The sequence below is a fragment of the Camelina sativa genome, chromosome 3 (genome assembly GCF_000633955.1).
Source record: "Camelina sativa cultivar DH55 chromosome 3, Cs, whole genome shotgun sequence".
In the NCBI taxonomy this organism is placed as follows: domain Eukaryota; kingdom Viridiplantae; phylum Streptophyta; class Magnoliopsida; order Brassicales; family Brassicaceae; genus Camelina; species Camelina sativa.
In genome coordinates this window covers 9,499,925-9,519,983 of record NC_025687.1, presented here as the reverse complement: position 1 = coordinate 9,519,983, position 20,059 = coordinate 9,499,925, and the positions used below count along the sequence as shown (strand labels likewise).

Sequence of the window (20,059 nt, the reverse complement as noted above, 5' to 3'; positions counted from 1 at the left end):
GTGGAGATGAAGCAGGGACAAATAAGAGAGAGAAGGATAGATTCAGTGTCTAAAATAAAATCTGAAAAAGGAGACGAGAGGGAGACCCAAAGAAAGAAAGAAAGAAAGAAACGGAAGTTAAAAGGAAGAAAACAAAGTCTCTCACTCTCAAAGTCTCTCTCACCAAACCAAACCAAAACACACTTGTTCCACATAAAACCTAACGCCATGGATTCAGATTTTGGAATCCCCAGAGAACTCTCCCCTCTTCAGCAACTCCGATCTCAGTACAAACCCGAGATACCTCCTTGTCTCCAGGTCCCTTCTCTTTCTTCTTCTGCTTCTCCCTCCATAGATCTACTCCTTCCTTAGTTCCTTCCCATTGTATATATCTTGGTTCCAATCATTGGATCTATTTGAAGACTTACGTTTTACTTCTTTCACTACTTGGCTGGTAGTACTTGGAACTATCCACCTTGTTGTTTGTTGTATATCTTTAAATTCGAGCAACTTACAATATTGCTGCTGCTTAGCTTAACCAGATCTGATTTCTATATTGTAATGCTCTCCGATCTGTTTTAATTCGGATCCCCATGTTTCCTTTGTTTCGATTTACTCAATTTGAACTTCTGCTCATTTTCTTATTGTGCTTTGTGTTTCCGTTTCTCAGGGGACTACTGTCCGCGTCGAGCTTGGTGATGGAACCACTGTTGCAGAGGCTGCTGATTCCCACACCATGGCTCGTGCTTTCCCGCATACCTTAGGCCAGCCTTTGGCTCACTTCCTCAGGGAAACTGCTCAAGTCACTGATGCTCACATCATTACCGAGCTTCCATCTGTTAGGTCTGTGACTCTGTTTCCTCTCTGTGTTTATGTTTGAATTCACCTTTATCAGGAGGAAGTTGTATTCATCCTCCTAAGCTAGCTCCTTTTTCTACTCTAGAGTTGGAATTGTGTTTTGTGGAAGGCAAGCTCCAGGTGGACACAATGTGATCTGGGGTCTTTTCGAGGCTCTCAAAGTGCACAACTCAAATAGCACTTTGCTTGGTTTTTTGGGTAATGTTTTGTTATCTTCTGAGATATTGCATCATTTGCTATTAGAGTTTTCTAATTTTTGTGTTACCAAGTGACAAGAGATCTAAGTAAGATTTTGTTTGTTACCTGATATTAGGTGGTTCCGAAGGTCTATTTGCACAAAAGACTCTGGAGATCACAGATGATATACTCCAGACTTACAAAAACCAAGGTAGGTTGTTTGATGAAGATATTGCTGTGATATGCTGAATCCTTTTCATTATTTCAAACTCTGATATTCTGGTGTTGACATGTATGTTGTAAGGTGGTTATGACTTGCTCGGGAGAACCAAGGATCAGATCAAAACAACTGAGCAGGTTAACGCTACACTCAAAGCTTGCACAGATTTGAAGTTAGATGGCCTTGTTATCATTGGAGGTACCTAGCCTTTTTATCTACATTCATTGAAAGTTTTGTTGTAGATGTTTACTAAACCAAAAATTTATATGCTTTTTGAAGGGGTAACATCAAACACAGATGCAGCTCATCTTGCTGAATTTTTCGTTGAAGCGAAATGCTCAACTAAGGTCCCAATTTTTTTTTTTCGATACTTTTATATTAAATTCCTTTATAAACGCTCTGGACTGCATGTACCAATGGAAATACCTATTTGGTACTATAATTTGCCTATAAAATTCCAGGTTGTTGGTGTTCCAGTTACTACAAATGGAGATCTCAAGAATCAGTTTGTGGAGACAAACGTAGGTTTTGACACCATATGCAAGGTAAATGTAAACTTTAACTTTCCGGTTACTTTTGTAGCTATTGCAGCCAACACGTTGCCGTTGTCCTGGAAAGTCTTTACAGAAACTATATGTTATTGTTGGCTAATGATATTTTGCGTCATACAGGTGAATTCACAGCTCATTAGCAATGCCTGCACTGATGCTCTCTCTGCAGAGAAGGTAAATGCTATTTCTTGTTGAACTTTCATATTGTAAGAGATGGGATTTATTTTGGCTAACTGCAGTTTGTTATCTTTTTATTCTGATAAGAAGATAAATTCGATGAAGGATGTGATCTATTACAAAGTGAACAATCCCAAGTTGTATTCATTATGATTCTGATATCAAGATTAATTTATATTTTGGCAGTATTATTATTTCATCCGTCTCATGGGTCGGAAGCACTCTCATGTTGCCCTTGAATGTACACTTCAGTCTCATCCAAACATGGTTAGTATTTTTTTCTCTTCTGTTTATAAACATAGGCAATTATATTTTGTGGTATGCTTATGTCTAACCATGGTTTCTAAACACGCAATGGTCTCAGGTGATATTGGGTGAGGAGGTTGCAGCATCGAAGCTCACAATTTTTGACATTGCGAAACAGATCTGTGATGCTGTTCAAGCAAGAGCAGTAGAAGGTCTGAATACAAAAAGTCAAAATATCTAAATATGATTGTGCAATCATGTATCCAAATGTTCCACTAACTCTAGTGCCATATAAATTTGTTTGCACCAGACAAGAACCATGGAGTCATCCTCATTCCCGAAGGGATCATAGAGAGTATTCCTGAAGTCTACGCTTTGTTAAAGGTAATAATTTGATAGTTGTACTGTTGTAGACATCTGTATTTACCAGTTAAAGCTATTTTACTTATTTCTCTGACACCGAGATGTATTTTTTAGTATACTATATACCATGTCTAAGTTTGACATTTTGTAATGTAGGAAATTCACGGGCTCCTTAGGCAGGGTGTAGCTGCTGATAAGATATCTACTCAGCTTTCACCTTGGTCATCTGCTTTGTTTGAATTTCTTCCTCCATTCATCAAGAAACAGGTTTAAATTCTTTGACACGAGACTTCTCTTTGTTTTTCTCCAAAGCAAACGAGTATGAATGCTTACAATATGGTCAATCTTTGTTGCTGCAGCTACTTCTCCATCCTGAGTCTGATGATTCTGCTCAGCTATCCCAGGTAAGAATAAGGAGGATAAAAATGTCCGAGCTAATATGATAAAAAAAAAAAAAAAAAACGTTGGAATCCTAAATGCCCTTTTTACTTTCTACTCCAGATTGAGACGGAGAAACTTCTTGCGTATCTCGTGGAGACTGAAATGAACAAGCGCTTGGTATGCTCCATGTTATCTAAATGTTGGAGTCATTATTGGCATCAAGAAACATTATTGCCTATGTAACTGAATCTGTGAACTTGACAGAAAGAAGGCACATACAAGGGGAAGAAGTTCAATGCCATATGTCACTTTTTTGGTTACCAAGCTCGTGGATCTCTTCCATCGAAATTCGATTGTGATTATGCCTACGTAAGTCACTAACACGCTGCACTACAATACCAATGCTGCTTAATAATTTTGGATGAATATTCACACTATTGAATGGGAAAAATTATGCAGGTTCTTGGACATATATGTTACCACGTCCTTGCAGCTGGTCTGAATGGTTACATGGCAACTGTAACCAACCTGAAAAGTCCTGTAAACAAGTGGAAATGTGGTGCTGCACCTATTACAGTTGAGTTTTGTCTTCTTTTCTATCTATAATATGGTAATTTAAAAAGTTTTTCTATATACTAATTCCTTCATTCTTTATCTCTGGTATAACCTTTAGGCGATGATGACGGTGAAGCATTGGTCCCAAAATGCTAGTTCTACTTTAACTTCAATCGGTAGACCTGCAATTCATCCAGCTATGGTGGATTTGAAAGGCAAAGCATACGAGTAAGCCAGCTAAAACAAAGAACATGAACACACTGATTTACAAATTTGCCTTTTAAGTTTCTGAATTGTTATAGTATTAATGGTTTTTTTCTTGTTTTGCAGTCTCTTGAGACAGAATGCACAAAAGTTCTTGATGGAAGATCTGTACAGAAACCCAGGACCGCTTCAGTACGATGGTCCTGGTGCGGACGCTAAAGCAGTAAGTCTCTGTGTTGAAGATCAAGATTACATGGGCCGTATCAAGAAGCTGCAGGAATATCTAGACCAGGTAAAAATATTTTTCTCTCGTGTGTTTTCTTTTGTTATCTTCTAATCTTCTTGGCCATATTCATAATCTTAACATTTTGGGGGTCGGTCAGGTGAGGAAGATAGTGAAACCAGGATGTTCTCAAGACGTATTGAAGGCAGCACTGAGTGTGATGGCTTCGGTGACTGATGTTCTTACTACTATTTCTTCAACTGGTGGTCAATAGTTTGATTAAAACGTAAGAGTCAAAAACTCTTATAATCAATTCTCTCATGAGCTTTGCATAATAAACATTTTCTAATCCCACACGTCGTGTTTATTGTTCTCTTCTTTTTGTTTTCTTTCTTTTGAGATGTAATAACTTTTGTTGTTATTTTTGAAGTTGTTGAGTTGGAAAGAGATGAAGAGGTTTTGGATTATAGAGGCGCTTTTCCACAATATCAATCAAGCCTATGTAATAGTAACTTTACTATTACTAAGTTTTTTTTTTAAAAATGATAATTTGGCATGCATGCTTGAACACAAAATGATTAAAAAAATCATTAAATTTAAGAACTGAATTCAGAATATTAGTTATGTACAGGGGCTGGGATTTACTAACGAATTCATGAAAGGTGTAATCAATGAAATTCTTGTTTAATTTTAATTTTAAGGTATAAGACTAAGAAGAATATTACATATGACTCAGAAAAGCTAGCCAACTAACTTCAACAACATAATTTTGTGTTTACGTAACATCTTACTGTTTTTTAAAATAAAAAATATAGAAAAATAACTGACAAAAATGAGCAAAACAAATGTAAATTATAAGGAAAACATAAATAAAATATATTTTGGTGTATTTTTGTAATAGATGAAATGGCTCATCTGGGTGGCATATCATAACGATTGTATTGTCATGTTAGTAGTTTGTTAATTTTTAATTAAAAAAACATTTTTAAAAGAAAACAAGACTGCATAGATTGTAAGTATCGCATATCACATATATACGGTGCATTTTCCTTTTTTTTTTTTTTTTTTTTTTTATGTTATGAAGTGTTACAGTATTGAAGGAAGAATTCTTGAATGATATATATTAATAAACGTAGAGGGGGCCAGGGTGGTGGTCTAAATAATAAAAACAAAAAAATAATATTTTAAGAAAAATGAAAAAAATAATCAAAAAAATAAAAAATAAATATATTTTAAGAAAACCCCTTAAGCATTTTATACTTATTAAAAAAAAAAAAATAGCAAGACTATTATATCGATATTTCCATGTCACATTAAAAAAAAAAAAAAACTTTTTTTTGTCTTAAAGCATTAGTGTGTGTGGGTGTGACGCTCCGGTTTTTGAATTTTGAACTATAATCAACCGTTGTAAAATTTAGGGAAATAATAATAATAAAATATCTCCTTCCTTATTTAAAACCATTTCTCTTCTTCTTCTTCCCCAAAACAAAATCTGAGAGTTCTTGATATCGATTTGATTAAGAGAGAGAGAGAGAGAGAGAGAGATGGAGAACAACAACAATGGAGGAGGAGGAGTGAAACCTGCAGTTTCAGCGATGGAAGCATTCGAGAAGCTAGAGAAAGTAGGCGAAGGTACTTACGGGAAAGTGTACAGAGCGAGAGAGAAAGCAACAGGGATGATCGTTGCTTTGAAGAAGACCCGTCTCCATGAGGATGAAGAAGGCGTTCCTCCCACTACTCTTCGCGAGATCTCTATCTTGCGCATGCTCGCTCGTGATCCCCACATCGTCAGGTACATTTCTCTCTCATTCATTGGGGTTTGTTATTTATTTTAGGACTCAATTTTGGATTTTCTAGGGTTTACTCCCTATTCAATTTCAGGACTCTGTTTCAATTTCTAGGATTTCTAGGGTTTTGCTAATTTTTTTGCTAGTGCTGCGATCGATATGAAATGGGTTGTTCAATTGTGACTAGAAAAATGTCAAAAGTGGAACCTTTTGTGATTATCTTCTTCTTCTTCTTCTTCGTCTTCGACCAGGTTGATGGATGTTAAGCAAGGAATAAACAAAGAAGGGAAAACTGTACTCTACCTTGTTTTCGAGTATGTTGACACTGATCTCAAGAAATTCATCAGAAGCTTTCGTCAAGCTGGACAGAACATTCCTCAGAACACTGTCAAGGTTTTTGATTAAGCTTCTCTCTTCTTCTGTGCGATAAGCAATCATCCCCTATTAAGCTAAAAGAAACATGTCTCTTGAATTGCAGAGCTTGATGTACCAGTTATGCAAAGGCATGGCTTTTTGCCATGGTCATGGAGTGTTGCACAGGTACAATATTGTCTTTGTTCTTTTTGAGAGAACAATCAACGCCTTTGAGTAAAACCTATTTGGAGATGGATCACTGATCTTACTTTCTCTTGGTTTCGTTACAGGGATCTTAAGCCTCACAATCTATTGATGGACCGAAACACAATGACCCTTAAAATAGCTGATCTTGGATTAGCCAGAGCCTTCACTCTCCCAATGAAAAAATATACACATGAGGTATAATTTATTTAAGTCTTTGTTGATATAATAACGTTAGTCCTGTTTCCATACTAGTGTCTTAGTTTGTCTGGGGTTGTAACTAATGATGTTTCTTCTACTCCCATGATTCACTTTGCAACAGATTCTAACTCTATGGTACAGATCTCCGGAAGTCCTTCTTGGAGCAACCCATTACTCAACTGCAGTAGATATGTGGTCTGTTGGCTGCATTTTTGGTACTAATTCTTCTCTTTTAGTTCCATTGGTTTTCACTTCAATGTCAATACTGCAAGAACTAACAGTTACATTGGTTTCTCTTTTATTTGTAGCTGAACTCGTGACCAAGCAAGCAATCTTTGCTGGAGACTCTGAGCTCCAACAGCTCCTCCGTATTTTCAGGCAAGTCTTTGTGTTCTTCTTCACCTTTCTCTAGCGCACAGACATGACGTTCGCATACTCACTTGCTTTTTCTGTGGAAATTTAGGTTGCTGGGAACACCAAACGAAGAAGTGTGGCCTGGAGTGAGCACACTCAAGGATTGGCATGAATACCCACAATGGAAACCGTTGAGTCTCTCCACAGCTGTTCCAAACCTCGATGAAGCCGGACTTGATCTCTTATCTGTAAGTCCCCAATGTCTAACACAGACCTTGCCTAGTATAGACAATCACCCAGGCCCATAGCTGATAGTAATATGCGTTAATCTTTGTGCACAGAAAATGCTGGAGTACGAGCCAGCAAAACGAATCTCAGCTAAGAAGGCTATGGAGCATCCTTACTTCGATGATCTACCTGACAAGTCTTCTCTCTGAGGCTCTTTTTATGAACTCTCAATAGGATCTTTTATTCCATCTTTGTCCTTGCTTGTCTCAAGCATTTTTCTGCTTTCTTAGGATGATTGAAGTTTTAATATTCCCTTTTGATTGGGTCTCTATTCCCAATCGTATAACCCCACCAAACCTTTTTAACAATGAAAGAATACATCAATTGCTCTAATATTTCAAATTAGCGAGTTTTGCAAATGTTGCCCGTTTGTGTATGTGTGTGTGTGTGTGTTCAGGCTACAAGCCACATAAAGAATGTTGGCCAGACAGTGAGAGAAACCGAAGCCAAAGCATAAGACCAGAATAGAATCACAGAGCATTCGCTTTCTCCTGACCCAAATAGTTGAGTGATTGTACCTGCCAAAAAAGGTCAAGTGTGAGTCTATAAGAAAGACAGTATGCGTTTTTGTAGTAACTCTTGAGTCTGAAGAACAAACCAAGATTCATTGCCGCTGGAACGACATACTGAAGTAGAAGAATAAACTGGTAGNAGAGCGGTTCAGATGTAACCAAACCAAAGTGGTGAGCTCCTTGTACTATTAAAACACCTAATATTGGCAGTAAAACGTAACGCACAACCACCACACCTACGATAACTGACTTTTGCATTCCTGAACCTCTCAGACCTGTGATTATTGAAAGAGGTGCAAAGATTTAAGGTTTTGTCATTTGAAAATAAGTTTTTGCCGCTATTATATATTCTTGTTTATTTACCTTTGAGAAGGTTTCCTCCTACAACCAGAGTCAGAAGAGGAATTGCCCCATCCCTTCAAGAAATTAAGCTACTCAAGTAAGCACTGATTATCACAGACGAGTGAGATTTTAATATGTTGTAGAAGAATACCCCAATAAAGATACTGAGTCCTCAATCACTCTGAGTGGAGCTGTGTCGCCAACTAGTAGCTTCCTTAGTATAGGATTTAACCCAACTGCAAGCGCGATAAGCTAAAGAGAAGGTGGATTAGATGCTTAACTAGTATATACATACAGATGATAGTACTCTTTTGAATCAAGGGAACATTGAAACAAACCGCTGCAATAGTTGAAGGAGCAAATATTGTTCGTAGATTGATTCTCTCTGCTGCAGAACACACTCTTTGCTTGACCTTGCTCCATGTCCCAACCTTGTCACATATACAAATGCTCTCAAAAATCAGTAAGTGGAAGCAACAAATACACTCACGAGAATATAAAAGGAAAAGGTCAGACTGAGATCACCTGTTCCCCAACTTCAACTTTGGGAGAAATCAGTGGCATTGTAGATAAGGTACTACGGTTTATTGCGGTTTCTCCAGCTGGGTGTGCTAGCATCCGCATAAGATTGTATACATAAGTCCATATGTAAATGGCTCCAATCTGATACACATCAAAAGAATCTTTTGACTTCTATTGGCATTTAAAACATCCAGTATAATAAACCTTTAGTAGAGAAGCATAAGGAGTACTAAAGAAATGGTGACATACCGCCATTGAGAGTGCAATATAACCAAGTCCATATTTCTCACAACTCTCTGAATCTCCAAAAGGACTTCCCTTTTCATTACATATAGCTGGGATGATAATGAGTGGCATGTTTCCCAAATTCCCTGTTGGATTTGTACAGTGCCATCACTGATTGATTAGATAAATTCATGAATGAAACAAGTTTAGTAGGATGACATCAAAGTTACCAGCAGCACAGCAACCAACAATGATGCCACGGAGATGCGAAGGAGGTTTAGTGATTTTGATAACAATCCAACCAAGAAATGAACCAATGATGAATGTTAACAACACATTGATTGGCATAAACCACCTGAAAGTGCATGCCCCATCAAAAATTAAAGATTTCAAGATTCACATGTCATTGTCAGCACTAAGCAGAAAAGAAAAATCAGTTCTCTGAATCAAGAACTTACATTTTCACCATGCTTTCGTACGTAATAGTAGAAGCCAAACTGCTTGCAACAAGTGAAGGACTAAACACATAGAAAACTATCTGTTACGTAAAAAACCAAAACAAGAAACTCAGAAGAGACCTCTCATAATCGTTTCGATGTTACGTGACGAATGAATAATTAAAAAACTGACGTTGTTGAGATTCTAGCATCTTGATTGAGAATGTTAACTCGATCCATAGCCAAGTAAAATCCGATTCCTGTTATCATCAGAATCTTCGCAACTGGTATCGACGAGGTTATGAACAGATCCAATAGCCTCATTGTTATCGATCGTCGCTTTGTGATCTGATACTAAATACCAGAACAAAATGCTTTTAACAGAAATCAAATTACGAAAAAACATTCAAGATCGTTTCGATGATGATGATGTTAACTTACGGAATTGAAACAATTGGAGAAATCGAAAGGGAATAAAGATCGATCGTGTTATTCTCTCAAGCTAAGAAACAGAGTATCAAAACGTAAAATCCAAAAGATGTTTAAGAGAAGATGAAAAACTTGGGAGTGGTAGTGGTTCTCTCGCACACTTTGCTTTGCATGGCCTCTCACCGGTTCTAGTTTTATTAGTTAGTTAACTACCACAAAAGGTAATATAGTATTCCGTTATTTATGATATCAAAATAACTTATAACATTGTGAGTGAAATCAAGTTCTAATTTCTTGAAGTGATTTTGTTTTAAGACGCCCATGCTATTGCCGTGTTATATAACAAAAATCATAGAAAACCTCACTTAAAACATACAAGCATTAAACATGATGAGCTATCAACTTTAGTATCATGTATGTTTCGCAAGTTTTTATTTCAGTGCATTGAGAATTGTGGTAACATTGAAGTAAATATATTAATAATAAAGTACACAAGTGTCCAATAATATTTTCTGATTGTATTTCCAATATTCTAGTTTTGCTGATTTGTTACAAAGACATTGCTAGAGTTGTGCATTGCCGTATCTACGCTTTATATGTTTCATTTTTCGATAAAGGTGCGGTCACAAAATGACTTCGGCCAACCCCACAACCTTTCCTTTTAGATCATCATCACATAAGACAAAATCTGTGTTACCTATTTCACTGTTTCAAAACCATTAATCCACAAAACATAAAATCGCATACGAGAGTTTTTAACTTGAGAACTATTTTGAACAACGATCCGATGTTTGACTACATACCGAATGCAACATCACCTTTCTACCCGTTACTCAGAAAGCATCCTTCAGCGTTAAAGTCAGTTGAGACAATCCCCGGAACTATAATTCTCTCTAAGAGTAGTGGTTAAGCAGATATAGACACTGAGAATTATAGACAAAGCATCCAGACACCAAAACCGAATAAGCTTCAAGTCTTACCCATTGGAGAGGTACAAAAGCTTTGACCTTCTCTATCAGAAACATTACATGTCATCTCTCCACGAGCTTCATGTTTCCCCTGCAGGAAAGATGTTAAAAGCTGTAAAAGGGCAGATTGATGCAACAAACAACTGTAGTGCTGTTCGATTCACGGGTAAAGCCAAACACAAAAAACTGCATCATACGAATAAGATTTTACCGATCCTTTTACAGCCACCACGCGGTAATGCGCATTAGCAAACCCATCGGGGCCATTGTACAAACATGACAAAGAAAAAGAGAATAAAATTAAAAGACGAAAGAGTTCCAGGATGAGAAACAACAAGCATTCATTATTCAATAGCAATAATACTTGATGACCATAAAGAAGTAAGGAATGTCACACCAAGTGTAAAAAAATTTAGCAAAGGTGCAGAGATTGTAGTTCACAACACCAATCAATAATACTTGTTTAATAAAACTCTCAGTGATTTGAATCCCTTATAATCACGCACCTCATGGTTGGCTTCCTGTTAAAAGAGAGAAACTAAGATCCATAAGTCTGAACTTGAGATTAAAATATGTAAGAAAGAAAGAACATATGGAAGGCTTGAGCATAGCATTTAACCTATATTTACAACCCAAGATTGTAAATTAGATTAGAATTCTCGACTTACATTATATCACCGAGTATCTGCCGGGTTGTGCTCCTCCAGGAAGTGACATGGCCTGATTTGTAATGTCTTCAAGAACACGCTTGAGTTCAACTTTTGCTGTCTTAACAGATTTTTCAGAAGGCCCTTCAATGAACAAGTAGAGTTTGCGTTCCCCAGGTCCAGGGATTCGTCCTTGCGGATAAAACTGACCTCTAGTGGTAATGGCGGCTCCAGTCCACTCTGATATTGGACCCAAAGTTTCTTTGTGGGTGACCTTCCAGCGAGCATTCTGTGGGAAATCATTGATTTCGAGTTCTGCTTCATAGTGTTCAGGCATTGCATCAGCTTGAATCTTTGCTAGGTTATGTTGCAAATTCATGGCAGCAACCATGGCTGCAGCACGGCCTGCCCCATCACTAGGATGGCTAGGAACAGTATTAAGTGGAAGGACACCTGGCACGGCGTGAAGCCCGCCACCATTTGGCAGTAACTGGTTAGCGGTCACAGGAACATTCACGGGAATAGCAGCTTTCGCAGCAGCAGCAATGGCGGCTATCTGAGCAAAAGTAGCCTGCTGCTGTGAAATCTCACCACCACCTGCCTTTCTTACAACATCATTCTCATCTTCTGAGTCAGACTTGTCTTCCTCAAAGCCATACTCCTTCGCTTGTGCTTTCTTTGCTGCTTTCCTAACTTCTTCCTCCTCTTCGTTGAATTTAAAGCCACTACCACCATAGCCAGTTCCATGAGCTTGCTCAATACCCTGTTTCACTTTCGCCATGAAACCATCAGCAATTGCTTTCAGATCAGCAGGCACTGGCTGCTCAGAAAGTTCCAGGGCCTTGACCAAATCTGGTGCATATTTCGCATCATCCTCAGAGATAAATGTCACAGCGCAGCCTTTCCGCCCTGCCCTGCCTGTCCTGCCAACGCGATGTACATAGTCTTCATAGTGGTTCGGTGCATCAAAGTTCACAACCAACTCGAGCTCTTTCACATCTAGACCCCTAGCCGCAACACTTGTGGCAATCAACAAATTACAGACATTGCTCTTAAAATCAGATATAGTTGATTCACGATCAGTCTGATCCTTACCCCCGTGAAGAGATAGACAAGGATAACCTTGTTTAATCATATCCTTAAACAAGGCATCACACTTTTCCTGCGACTGCACGAAGATCAGAATTTTTCCTTTCTCATACCATTCCCCAAGAAGTTCCAGAAGTCTAAAGAACCTATCACTCTCCGGTCTGACTTCAACTAACTGAGTTATATCTTTATTCACAACACTCCTTCCACCAACCTGAATTTCTACAGGCTTGTTTAAAACTTTACGTGCCAAGGCTTCAACTTGGCGAGGAAAAGTGGCAGAAAAGAGCACAGTTTGACGTTCAGGTCGAATGTTCTGAATAATACGAGTAATTTGGGGCTCAAAACCCATGTCAAACATACGATCAGCTTCATCCATTACTAAGAATGTGACCCTTCGCAGATTAGTGATTTTCCCACTGCTTGTACAAAGGATATCAATCATTCTGCCCGGAGTGCACACAACAATCTCAGTACCTCGCTTAAGCTCACTAATTTGCTGGGCAACTCCTGATCCTCCATAGACAGGTACACATCTTATACCCAATGGCTTAGAAAACTTTCTGATATCACTGTGAATCTGCTGAACAAGCTCCCTTGTAGGTGCCATTACAAGCCCAATTGGCCCTTCGCCAGCATCAACGGGAGGCTGATCTTTGATATGCCTCAGCATNCTGATTTGTAATGTCTTCAAGAACACGCTTGAGTTCAACTTTTGCTGTCTTAACAGATTTTTCAGAAGGCCCTTCAATGAACAAGTAGAGTTTGCGTTCCCCAGGTCCAGGGATTCGTCCTTGCGGATAAAACTGACCTCTAGTGGTAATGGCGGCTCCAGTCCACTCTGATATTGGACCCAAAGTTTCTTTGTGGGTGACCTTCCAGCGAGCATTCTGTGGGAAATCATTGATTTCGAGTTCTGCTTCATAGTGTTCAGGCATTGCATCAGCTTGAATCTTTGCTAGGTTATGTTGCAAATTCATGGCAGCAACCATGGCTGCAGCACGGCCTGCCCCATCACTAGGATGGCTAGGAACAGTATTAAGTGGAAGGACACCTGGCACGGCGTGAAGCCCGCCACCATTTGGCAGTAACTGGTTAGCGGTCACAGGAACATTCACGGGAATAGCAGCTTTCGCAGCAGCAGCAATGGCGGCTATCTGAGCAAAAGTAGCCTGCTGCTGTGAAATCTCACCACCACCTGCCTTTCTTACAACATCATTCTCATCTTCTGAGTCAGACTTGTCTTCCTCAAAGCCATACTCCTTCGCTTGTGCTTTCTTTGCTGCTTTCCTAACTTCTTCCTCCTCTTCGTTGAATTTAAAGCCACTACCACCATAGCCAGTTCCATGAGCTTGCTCAATACCCTGTTTCACTTTCGCCATGAAACCATCAGCAATTGCTTTCAGATCAGCAGGCACTGGCTGCTCAGAAAGTTCCAGGGCCTTGACCAAATCTGGTGCATATTTCGCATCATCCTCAGAGATAAATGTCACAGCGCAGCCTTTCCGCCCTGCCCTGCCTGTCCTGCCAACGCGATGTACATAGTCTTCATAGTGGTTCGGTGCATCAAAGTTCACAACCAACTCAAGCTCTTTCACATCTAGACCCCTAGCCGCAACACTTGTGGCAATCAACAAATTACAGACATTGCTCTTAAAATCAGATATAGTTGATTCACGATCAGTCTGATCCTTACCCCCGTGAAGAGATAGACAAGGATAACCTTGTTTAATCATATCCTTAAACAAGGCATCACACTTTTCCTGCGACTGCACGAAGATCAGAATTTTTCCTTTCTCATACCATTCCCCAAGAAGTTCCAGAAGTCTAAAGAACCTATCACTCTCCGGTCTGACTTCAACTAACTGAGTTATATCTTTATTCACAACACTCCTTCCACCAACCTGAATTTCTACAGGCTTGTTCAAAACTTTACGTGCCAAAGATTCAACTTGGCGAGGAAAAGTGGCAGAAAAGAGCACAGTTTGACGTTCAGGTCGAATGTTCTGAATAATACGAGTAATTTGGGGCTCAAAACCCATGTCAAACATACGATCAGCTTCATCCATTACTAAAAATGTGACCCTTCGCAGATTAGTGATTTTCCCACTGCTTGTACAAAGGATATCAATCATTCTGCCAGGAGTGCACACAACAATCTCAGTACCTCGCTTAAGCTCACTAATTTGCTGGGCAACTCCTGATCCTCCATAGACAGGTACACATCTTATACCCAATGGCTTAGAAAACTTTCTGATATCACTGTGAATCTGCTGAACAAGCTCCCTTGTAGGTGCCATTACAAGCCCAATTGGCCCTTCGCCAGCATCAACGGGAGGCTGATCTTTGATATGCCTCAGCATTGGCAAAACAAAACCAAGGGTTTTACCTGAACCGGTTTTTGCAACCCCAATGCAGTCTCGACCACTCATGATGATAGGGAGTGCTTGTGTTTGAATAGGCATTGGCTTTTCATAATTAAGCTTCCTCATAGTATCCAAAATTTTGGTGGTTAGCCCAGTCTGGTGCCAAGACTTAATGGGTCTTGGAACATCTTTTCCATGAACTTTCAGCTCCAATTCCTTTCTGTAAGCGTTAACTTCTTCTTGTGTCATCCTAGATATATCCTTCACTTCGATATAGAAGTTCTTCCGGAAAGGTTCATACTCTATTTTTGAATGGTCAACAAGGGACAATTTCTCTGCTTTTGTCTTCTTTACTCTCTTCATGAACTCCTCATCGTCTTCATCTAAACTTGGATCATCATCATCCTTTGGTTCTGAATAATCAGAATCAGAATCTTCACCTTGAATTATCCTACCCAGGGCCTTATTAAAACCTCTCTTTGGCTGGTCACCACTTTCCCCATTCATTTTAGAATCCACAATACCATCATTCACTGCTGGGGGAGGAGCACTATTGCTAAGCTTCTCAACCTCTGGTAATACCATAGTATTCATAAAAGCATCTAAAGGATCAATCTCCTCTTCGTCTGCAGCTCCGTCACCTCCACTCTCAGGGACAGTAGTAGCTGTCTCATTCTCCAAGTCTACCATCTTGGCATCTCCACCATTTTCAGGATTAGTGTCCCCATCAATATCCATTTCTGTATCTGATTTTTCATCCGGATGGCCTTCATCATCAGATTCTCCATCAAGAGTCCAAGCCTTACCGGCCTTGGGCTCTTTACCATCTGCATCACCCTTACTATCACTTTCAGCTTCCTCCTTTTTTCTCTTCAATTCTTGCCACTCCTGAACTCTTCTCCTCCGTTTTTCCACCTCCTCATCCAGCTTCTTCTGCTCATCCTCTAGTTCTTCTTCTCGGGTTTTCTTCTCTTTCTTTTCACCATCCTCCTCGACACTCTTTCTCCTTGGACTATCTCCGTTGCCATCTGCATGCCTGCTGGATCTACCAACACTCTTTTCACGCTCTTTCTCCTTCCGTTCTCCGCTATCTCTTCTTCTACGCTTCAAGTCACGCTTGACATCATCATCACTCTCTTCATTGCCAACCTCTCGTGACCTTTCCCTTTCCCGGTTCCTCCTACTACCCCTTTCTTTCTCACGCTCTCTCCTATCCCTCTCAACATCTTCCCGTTCCCGCCTCTCTCTTTCTTTCACTCTCTCCTTCTCCCGCTCTTCTCGTTCCCGTTCCCTTCTCTCTCTATCCTTCTCCCTTTCTCTTTCCTTCTCCTTTCTCTCCTCCCTCTCTCTATCTCTATCCCTTTTACGATCTTTGCCTCTATCTCTCTCATGTTCTCGATGTCCTCTCTCCCTCTCCTTGGATCTGCGTTTATTATCCCTCTCATCATCTTCTTCATCGTCCTCATCAGAATCACTACTCTTCCTTCTCTCAGACCGTCTCTTAGCCCTCTCCTTATCCCTCCGTCTCCGCTCCCTCTCCTTCTCTTTACGCTTCTCCCTCTCTTCATCATCATCATCATCTCTACCGTAATCATCTTCAGAATCACTACTCTTAACTCTCTCAGACCGTCTCTTCCGTCTATCCTTCTCCCGGCGCTTCTCCGAACCCTTATCCTTCTTCCGCTCCTTACTCCGATCACGATCTCGCCGATTCATCTTCAAATCATCCTCCTCCTCCTCTAAATCCATATCTTCGCTCCTGTACTTAGATTTCTCTTCCCCCATTCCTCAATTGAGCTCCAACACCACAAATCCGGATTGAAAACCACGCAGATTCAATGTAAAAATCAACGAAACCCAATGACCCACCGCGAGATTAACGCGTACGCAAATCTGATTTCAGAGTCAAAAGAGTGAGGAGAAGGAATGCAAAACCAGATTTAATGGAACAGTGAACAAAACAAGGTTGAAAAGCTTACACAGATAAATCTCCGATGGAGAAGAAGACGAAGCTAAGGGAGAAGATTCGAGAACGTCGGAACCCTAAACGTCTGGTGGATGATAAATTGTTTGCTAAAATACTGACTGAGATGGCGGTTTTCCTTAAATATTTATTATGTTAATAACAGAAAATAGCCGACCTGATTTGGATCCATATGGAGCCCATCTTTTACAAGACGATTTTAGTAATCTGTTTAGACCTTAAAGCCCAAAAGGAGAGATGTCGGCCTTTTATTATTTTTTTTAGGAGTATAATTTTTCAAAAATACAGTTTCGCAAAAAAAAAAAATTAAAAAAATTTAGTAAGCTATTTCCTAATATATAGCATTTATCTGAAAATCTCTTAAATATGGAAGAAACTTTTTTTTTGTGGACTATCAATAGTCAATACTTGGTATATATGCAAATATGAATTAGTTATATTGACCAAGACTATAATATTACTAGTCAAAGATTAACAATATAAAAATTACCAAATAGGGTTAACTTATTAAATCTTTTGATTGTTTTAAAAATAAAATATATAAACTTGGCAAGTAAAATTTTAAAAAATTACTATTAGATCATAGATATTAAACATATAGTAATATCAAGTTGTCGACAAAAAAATTCATCTCATGATATAATCAAACGTATTAAAATTTTTTTTGATAAGAATTACAAGTTTTAGAAAAGAAACAAATAAATTTTTAAATTTCAGAAAGATTTTGATAAAACTTGATATATATTACGTGTTTTTGGAAGCTTTTACGTGTTTACAATGTTCGAATACTGTTAACTGACAATCAAAAGATCAAATGTTTTGGATACTATAACATGTATTTAATACAATTTCTACGTGTTTTGAATTTGTTTTACGTAACTACGATGTCAAAATATATTTATCTTACATCAAATCATCAATGTCTAAATCTATAGTATATGTGTACCTTGTAAAAAGTATTGTTTACATCCTTTCACTTAAGATGTTGTTTTCACATTTTAACTCTAAATCATGAAATCATATCCCAACATCATACATCACTCAATCTAATTACTAATTCCAATCATCTGAACCTAAACCACCGGTTTATTAATAATCGTTGAAACTCAGTCACCACCAAACACCCAACTTCTTCTTCTTCTTCTTACTCAACCCATATGTGTTTTAAATTTAATACATTTTTGTCCAAAGCATATGAAAGAAGAGTTAGTTCCACTTTTTGAAAAAAATGTGCATAACAATTTTTAAAATGGATTAGTCCTAACATAATTCTCTATATACTGTACGTGTGTCAATCATTGCAGCCAGAATCTAACATAAATTTTTTCGTCGTTATTTACTTATAGAGTTTATATAGCTGTCCCAACAACAATATAAAGGAACAAGATCTCTTTTTTTTTTTTTAATCAAAATTTTCCAAAAATAATTAACAAAATCTGAAAACAATAATAAATACAAAAAGAAACAAATCTTTAGTGTTTACTTTTTTTTTGGTGTAAAAAGTAAATAAAAAAATAAAAGTTCTGGCGAAGTCTCTGTGTCGCTCAGCAGTTTCGAGTTTAATCACATCCATCTCTCTCTCTCTCTCTCTCTCTCATCTTTTAACCATTGACATAAGATTTTTTTCTTTTTTCTCCTCTTTCAAATTCTGTCCCTTCTCTCTCTCTCTCTCTCTCTCTCTCTCTCTCTCTCCCTGCTGCTGCTTCTCTCTACCCTGTATCTTCTTCTTCCTATTGCTTTCAATTCCTCCGCCAGTAAACCCTAGCGCGCCGCCGCCGGAGGTTTTTGCGTTCTCATCCCGTTTCGCCGTCGCTTCAGAACAGGCAAGCAACTTTTTTTATTTTTATGCGGCTCTCCTTATTTTCTGGAAGCTTTTCGGGTTTTTATCAGCTTGGTTTGATTAGTCTCGAGTCTGTGAAGCCTATGGTTTCCATGCGGCGGAGAAATATTTGTACTTTTTTTTGGTTTTATCCTGAATCGCCAATAGTCATTTACAGTGTTTTTATCTTCATGATTTTGTATTCGATTTTATGACGCTTGTCTCGCTGTGACCTGACTACTCCAGAACAAAAATAAAAATAAAAAAATCGAAGCTTTTTAAGATGGCGGATACCGAAATGCACGAGCAAGATGCGTATTTTGGTGAGGAAGCTGACCTTGTTGACACCCAATATATAGAGGAAGACCCTTTGGAGACAGGAAACTATCAAAACCCTAGTGAAACCCCCCAGCCCCTTCTTCTCGGGGTTCCTCTGGAGAGTGATGCTCATTTGGCTAATGGAGGTGGTCAGGTTAATGGTCATGGGGTGAATGGTGATGTTGGAGTTGTTGACCGCTCTGAAAGGAAGACTCGTAAGATGCACATGTTGAGTCCTCCTAAGACTGAAGATGAGAATGCCAAAAAGCGCAAGTCTTGGCTGCTGAGTGATTCTGAGGTAATAAACTATATTAGTGTATTCTCAGGATTTAATGCCACCTTTTTGTTATTGAAAGAAAGGAGCTTTCTGGTGAAATATTCTTATGGTGATTATTCTCTTACTAGTTCATCTTTTCTCTACAGGCACTGGGAACTGATGAGGCAGGGACACCACAAGAACAATTGATGTTTCTAAGAGAATTGGAGACCTTTCACAAAGAGCATTTCCTGGATTTTAAAGCTCCTAAGTTTTATGGACAACCTCTCAACACCCTCAAGTGAGTTGTTTGAAATTATTGCTTTTGTTTGTAAATGAACACATATAGCTCGTTCATCAGTGCCTGACTTTTGCATGTTTTATTATGCTATGTAGGCTATTTCGAGCAGTCACTAAGTTAGGTGGCTATGAAGTGGTAACTATCCCAAACCATATCATTTTTAGTTCGTCAGTTAAACTTTCTAGTTCATTTAAGTTGGCTTGTATGATGTTCACCTACATTCTATTTTCTTGGGCTGTGGATTACATATGAACTGTATATGGTACTAATATTAAATCGGTAAGTGAACTGATGATAAGAGTATATAACCATCTGACTTTCCAGAGATGAGATTTTGTTTTAACTTTAAGGGAATTAATTATGCAGGTAATATTTAAAGAATGTTTGACATGTTGTTGGGAAACTGATTTATTTTATTGTTGTTGGTATTATATATCCAATGTTTTTCTGAATCTTCCTGGAATTTTTCTTATGGTCTTCAAAATTCTTTTTGTCATGGTAATGTAGGTCACCACATCTAAGCTGTGGCGACAAGTTGGAGAATCCTTCCATCCTCCCAAGTATGGCTGATGTTTCCCTTAGACTCTCCATTAGTCTTTGCCGATTTTAATGCTTATCTTTTTCCACATTTGGTTAAACGATCTTTTTTTCAGGACATGCACAACAGTCTCCTACACATTCCGTGTTTTCTATGAGAAGGTGAGTTTATTATGCATAAGTAT

General features: G+C 38.6%; 5 protein-coding genes across 13 annotated transcripts in view; 3 read left to right on the top strand and 2 right to left on the bottom strand.

Moving 5' to 3' along the window:
* LOC104776218 (pyrophosphate--fructose 6-phosphate 1-phosphotransferase subunit alpha 1) lies at window positions 87-4,422 on the top strand. The gene is made up of 20 exons (XM_010500246.2): window positions 87-297; window positions 650-822; window positions 923-1,035; window positions 1,151-1,225; window positions 1,319-1,432; window positions 1,514-1,581; window positions 1,696-1,779; window positions 1,906-1,959; window positions 2,149-2,229; window positions 2,327-2,420; window positions 2,519-2,592; window positions 2,728-2,838; window positions 2,931-2,975; window positions 3,073-3,129; window positions 3,217-3,321; window positions 3,412-3,528; window positions 3,626-3,735; window positions 3,838-4,003; window positions 4,095-4,220; window positions 4,365-4,422. The coding sequence occupies exons 1-19, from the start codon at window positions 208-210 to the stop codon at window positions 4,206-4,208; spliced, it is 1,845 nt and encodes a 614-aa protein (XP_010498548.1). The 5' UTR covers window positions 87-207; the 3' UTR covers window positions 4,209-4,220; window positions 4,365-4,422.
* LOC104776217 (cyclin-dependent kinase B2-2-like) lies at window positions 5,479-7,467 on the top strand. The gene is made up of 8 exons (XM_010500245.2): window positions 5,479-5,726; window positions 5,973-6,114; window positions 6,200-6,261; window positions 6,366-6,477; window positions 6,602-6,695; window positions 6,789-6,858; window positions 6,944-7,082; window positions 7,176-7,467. The coding sequence occupies exons 1-8, from the start codon at window positions 5,479-5,481 to the stop codon at window positions 7,269-7,271; spliced, it is 963 nt and encodes a 320-aa protein (XP_010498547.1). The 3' UTR covers window positions 7,272-7,467.
* Window positions 7,512-9,535, bottom strand: LOC104776216 (protein PIN-LIKES 1-like). Of its 2 annotated transcripts, none has more exons than XM_019243578.1 (10): window positions 9,350-9,535; window positions 9,182-9,261; window positions 8,954-9,078; window positions 8,748-8,869; window positions 8,502-8,639; window positions 8,315-8,428; window positions 8,128-8,228; window positions 7,998-8,050; window positions 7,721-7,909; window positions 7,512-7,640 (listed from the first exon to the last, which is right to left on the bottom strand). In XM_019243578.1, the coding sequence occupies exons 1-10, from the start codon at window positions 9,482-9,484 to the stop codon at window positions 7,516-7,518; spliced, it is 1,182 nt and encodes a 393-aa protein (XP_019099123.1). In that variant the 5' UTR covers window positions 9,485-9,535; the 3' UTR covers window positions 7,512-7,515. The 2 variants fall into 2 exon arrangements, with proteins under 2 accessions (XP_019099123.1, XP_010498546.2); XM_010500244.2 differs by having other exon boundaries at window positions 8,315-8,407; window positions 9,350-9,494.
* On the bottom strand, window positions 10,086-16,767 carry LOC104776215 (DEAD-box ATP-dependent RNA helicase 42-like). 7 transcript variants are annotated; one of them, XM_010500236.2, is made up of 6 exons: window positions 16,639-16,767; window positions 14,649-16,552; window positions 11,226-12,958; window positions 10,769-11,078; window positions 10,393-10,648; window positions 10,086-10,294 (listed from the first exon to the last, which is right to left on the bottom strand). In XM_010500236.2, the coding sequence occupies exons 2-3, from the start codon at window positions 16,442-16,444 to the stop codon at window positions 11,227-11,229; spliced, it is 3,528 nt and encodes a 1,175-aa protein (XP_010498538.1). In that variant the 5' UTR covers window positions 16,445-16,552; window positions 16,639-16,767; the 3' UTR covers window positions 10,086-10,294; window positions 10,393-10,648; window positions 10,769-11,078; window position 11,226. The 7 variants fall into 7 exon arrangements, with proteins under 7 accessions (XP_010498538.1, XP_010498540.1, XP_019099122.1 ...); XM_010500238.2 differs by having other exon boundaries at window positions 10,086-10,482; window positions 10,570-10,648; XM_019243577.1 differs by having other exon boundaries at window positions 10,086-10,648; window positions 10,755-10,773; window positions 11,064-11,078.
* The window catches only part of LOC104776213 (AT-rich interactive domain-containing protein 6-like), a 7,541-nt gene continuing 5,749 nt past the window's right edge, over window positions 18,268-20,059 (top strand). Inside the window, exons 1-6 of one of the 2 annotated variants that reach the window (XM_010500234.2) lie at window positions 18,268-18,466; window positions 18,709-19,078; window positions 19,204-19,337; window positions 19,433-19,472; window positions 19,845-19,897; window positions 19,991-20,036. In XM_010500234.2, the coding sequence (XP_010498536.1) occupies window positions 18,746-19,078; window positions 19,204-19,337; window positions 19,433-19,472; window positions 19,845-19,897; window positions 19,991-20,036 (606 nt within the window). In that variant the 5' untranslated portion in view covers window positions 18,268-18,466; window positions 18,709-18,745. The remainder of the gene's footprint in view (window positions 18,467-18,708; window positions 19,079-19,203; window positions 19,338-19,432; window positions 19,473-19,844; window positions 19,898-19,990; window positions 20,037-20,059) is intronic. The other variant, XM_010500233.2, reaches the window with a different exon arrangement.

Coding starts and splice junctions, on each gene's coding strand:
- LOC104776218 (XM_010500246.2), top strand. CDS start 208: ATGGATTCAGATTTTGGAATCCCCAGAGAACTCTCCCCTCTTCAGCAA. Junction 1,960..2,148: donor ATGCTCTCTCTGCAGAGAAG/GTAAATGCTATT, acceptor ATATTTTGGCAG/TATTATTATTTCATCCGTCT. Junction 2,421..2,518: donor TCAAGCAAGAGCAGTAGAAG/GTCTGAATACAA, acceptor TGTTTGCACCAG/ACAAGAACCATGGAGTCATC.
- LOC104776217 (XM_010500245.2), top strand. CDS start 5,479: ATGGAGAACAACAACAATGGAGGAGGAGGAGTGAAACCTGCAGTTTCA. Junction 6,262..6,365: donor GGTCATGGAGTGTTGCACAG/GTACAATATTGT, acceptor GTTTCGTTACAG/GGATCTTAAGCCTCACAATC. Junction 7,083..7,175: donor CCGGACTTGATCTCTTATCT/GTAAGTCCCCAA, acceptor CTTTGTGCACAG/AAAATGCTGGAGTACGAGCC.
- LOC104776215 (XM_010500243.2), bottom strand. CDS start 16,444: ATGGGGGAAGAGAAATCTAAGTACAGGAGCGAAGATATGGATTTAGAG. Junction 11,735..13,418: donor GCTGCTGCTGCGAAAGCTGC/TATTCCCGTGAA, acceptor TGCTGCTGCGAA/AGCTGCTATTCCCGTGAATG.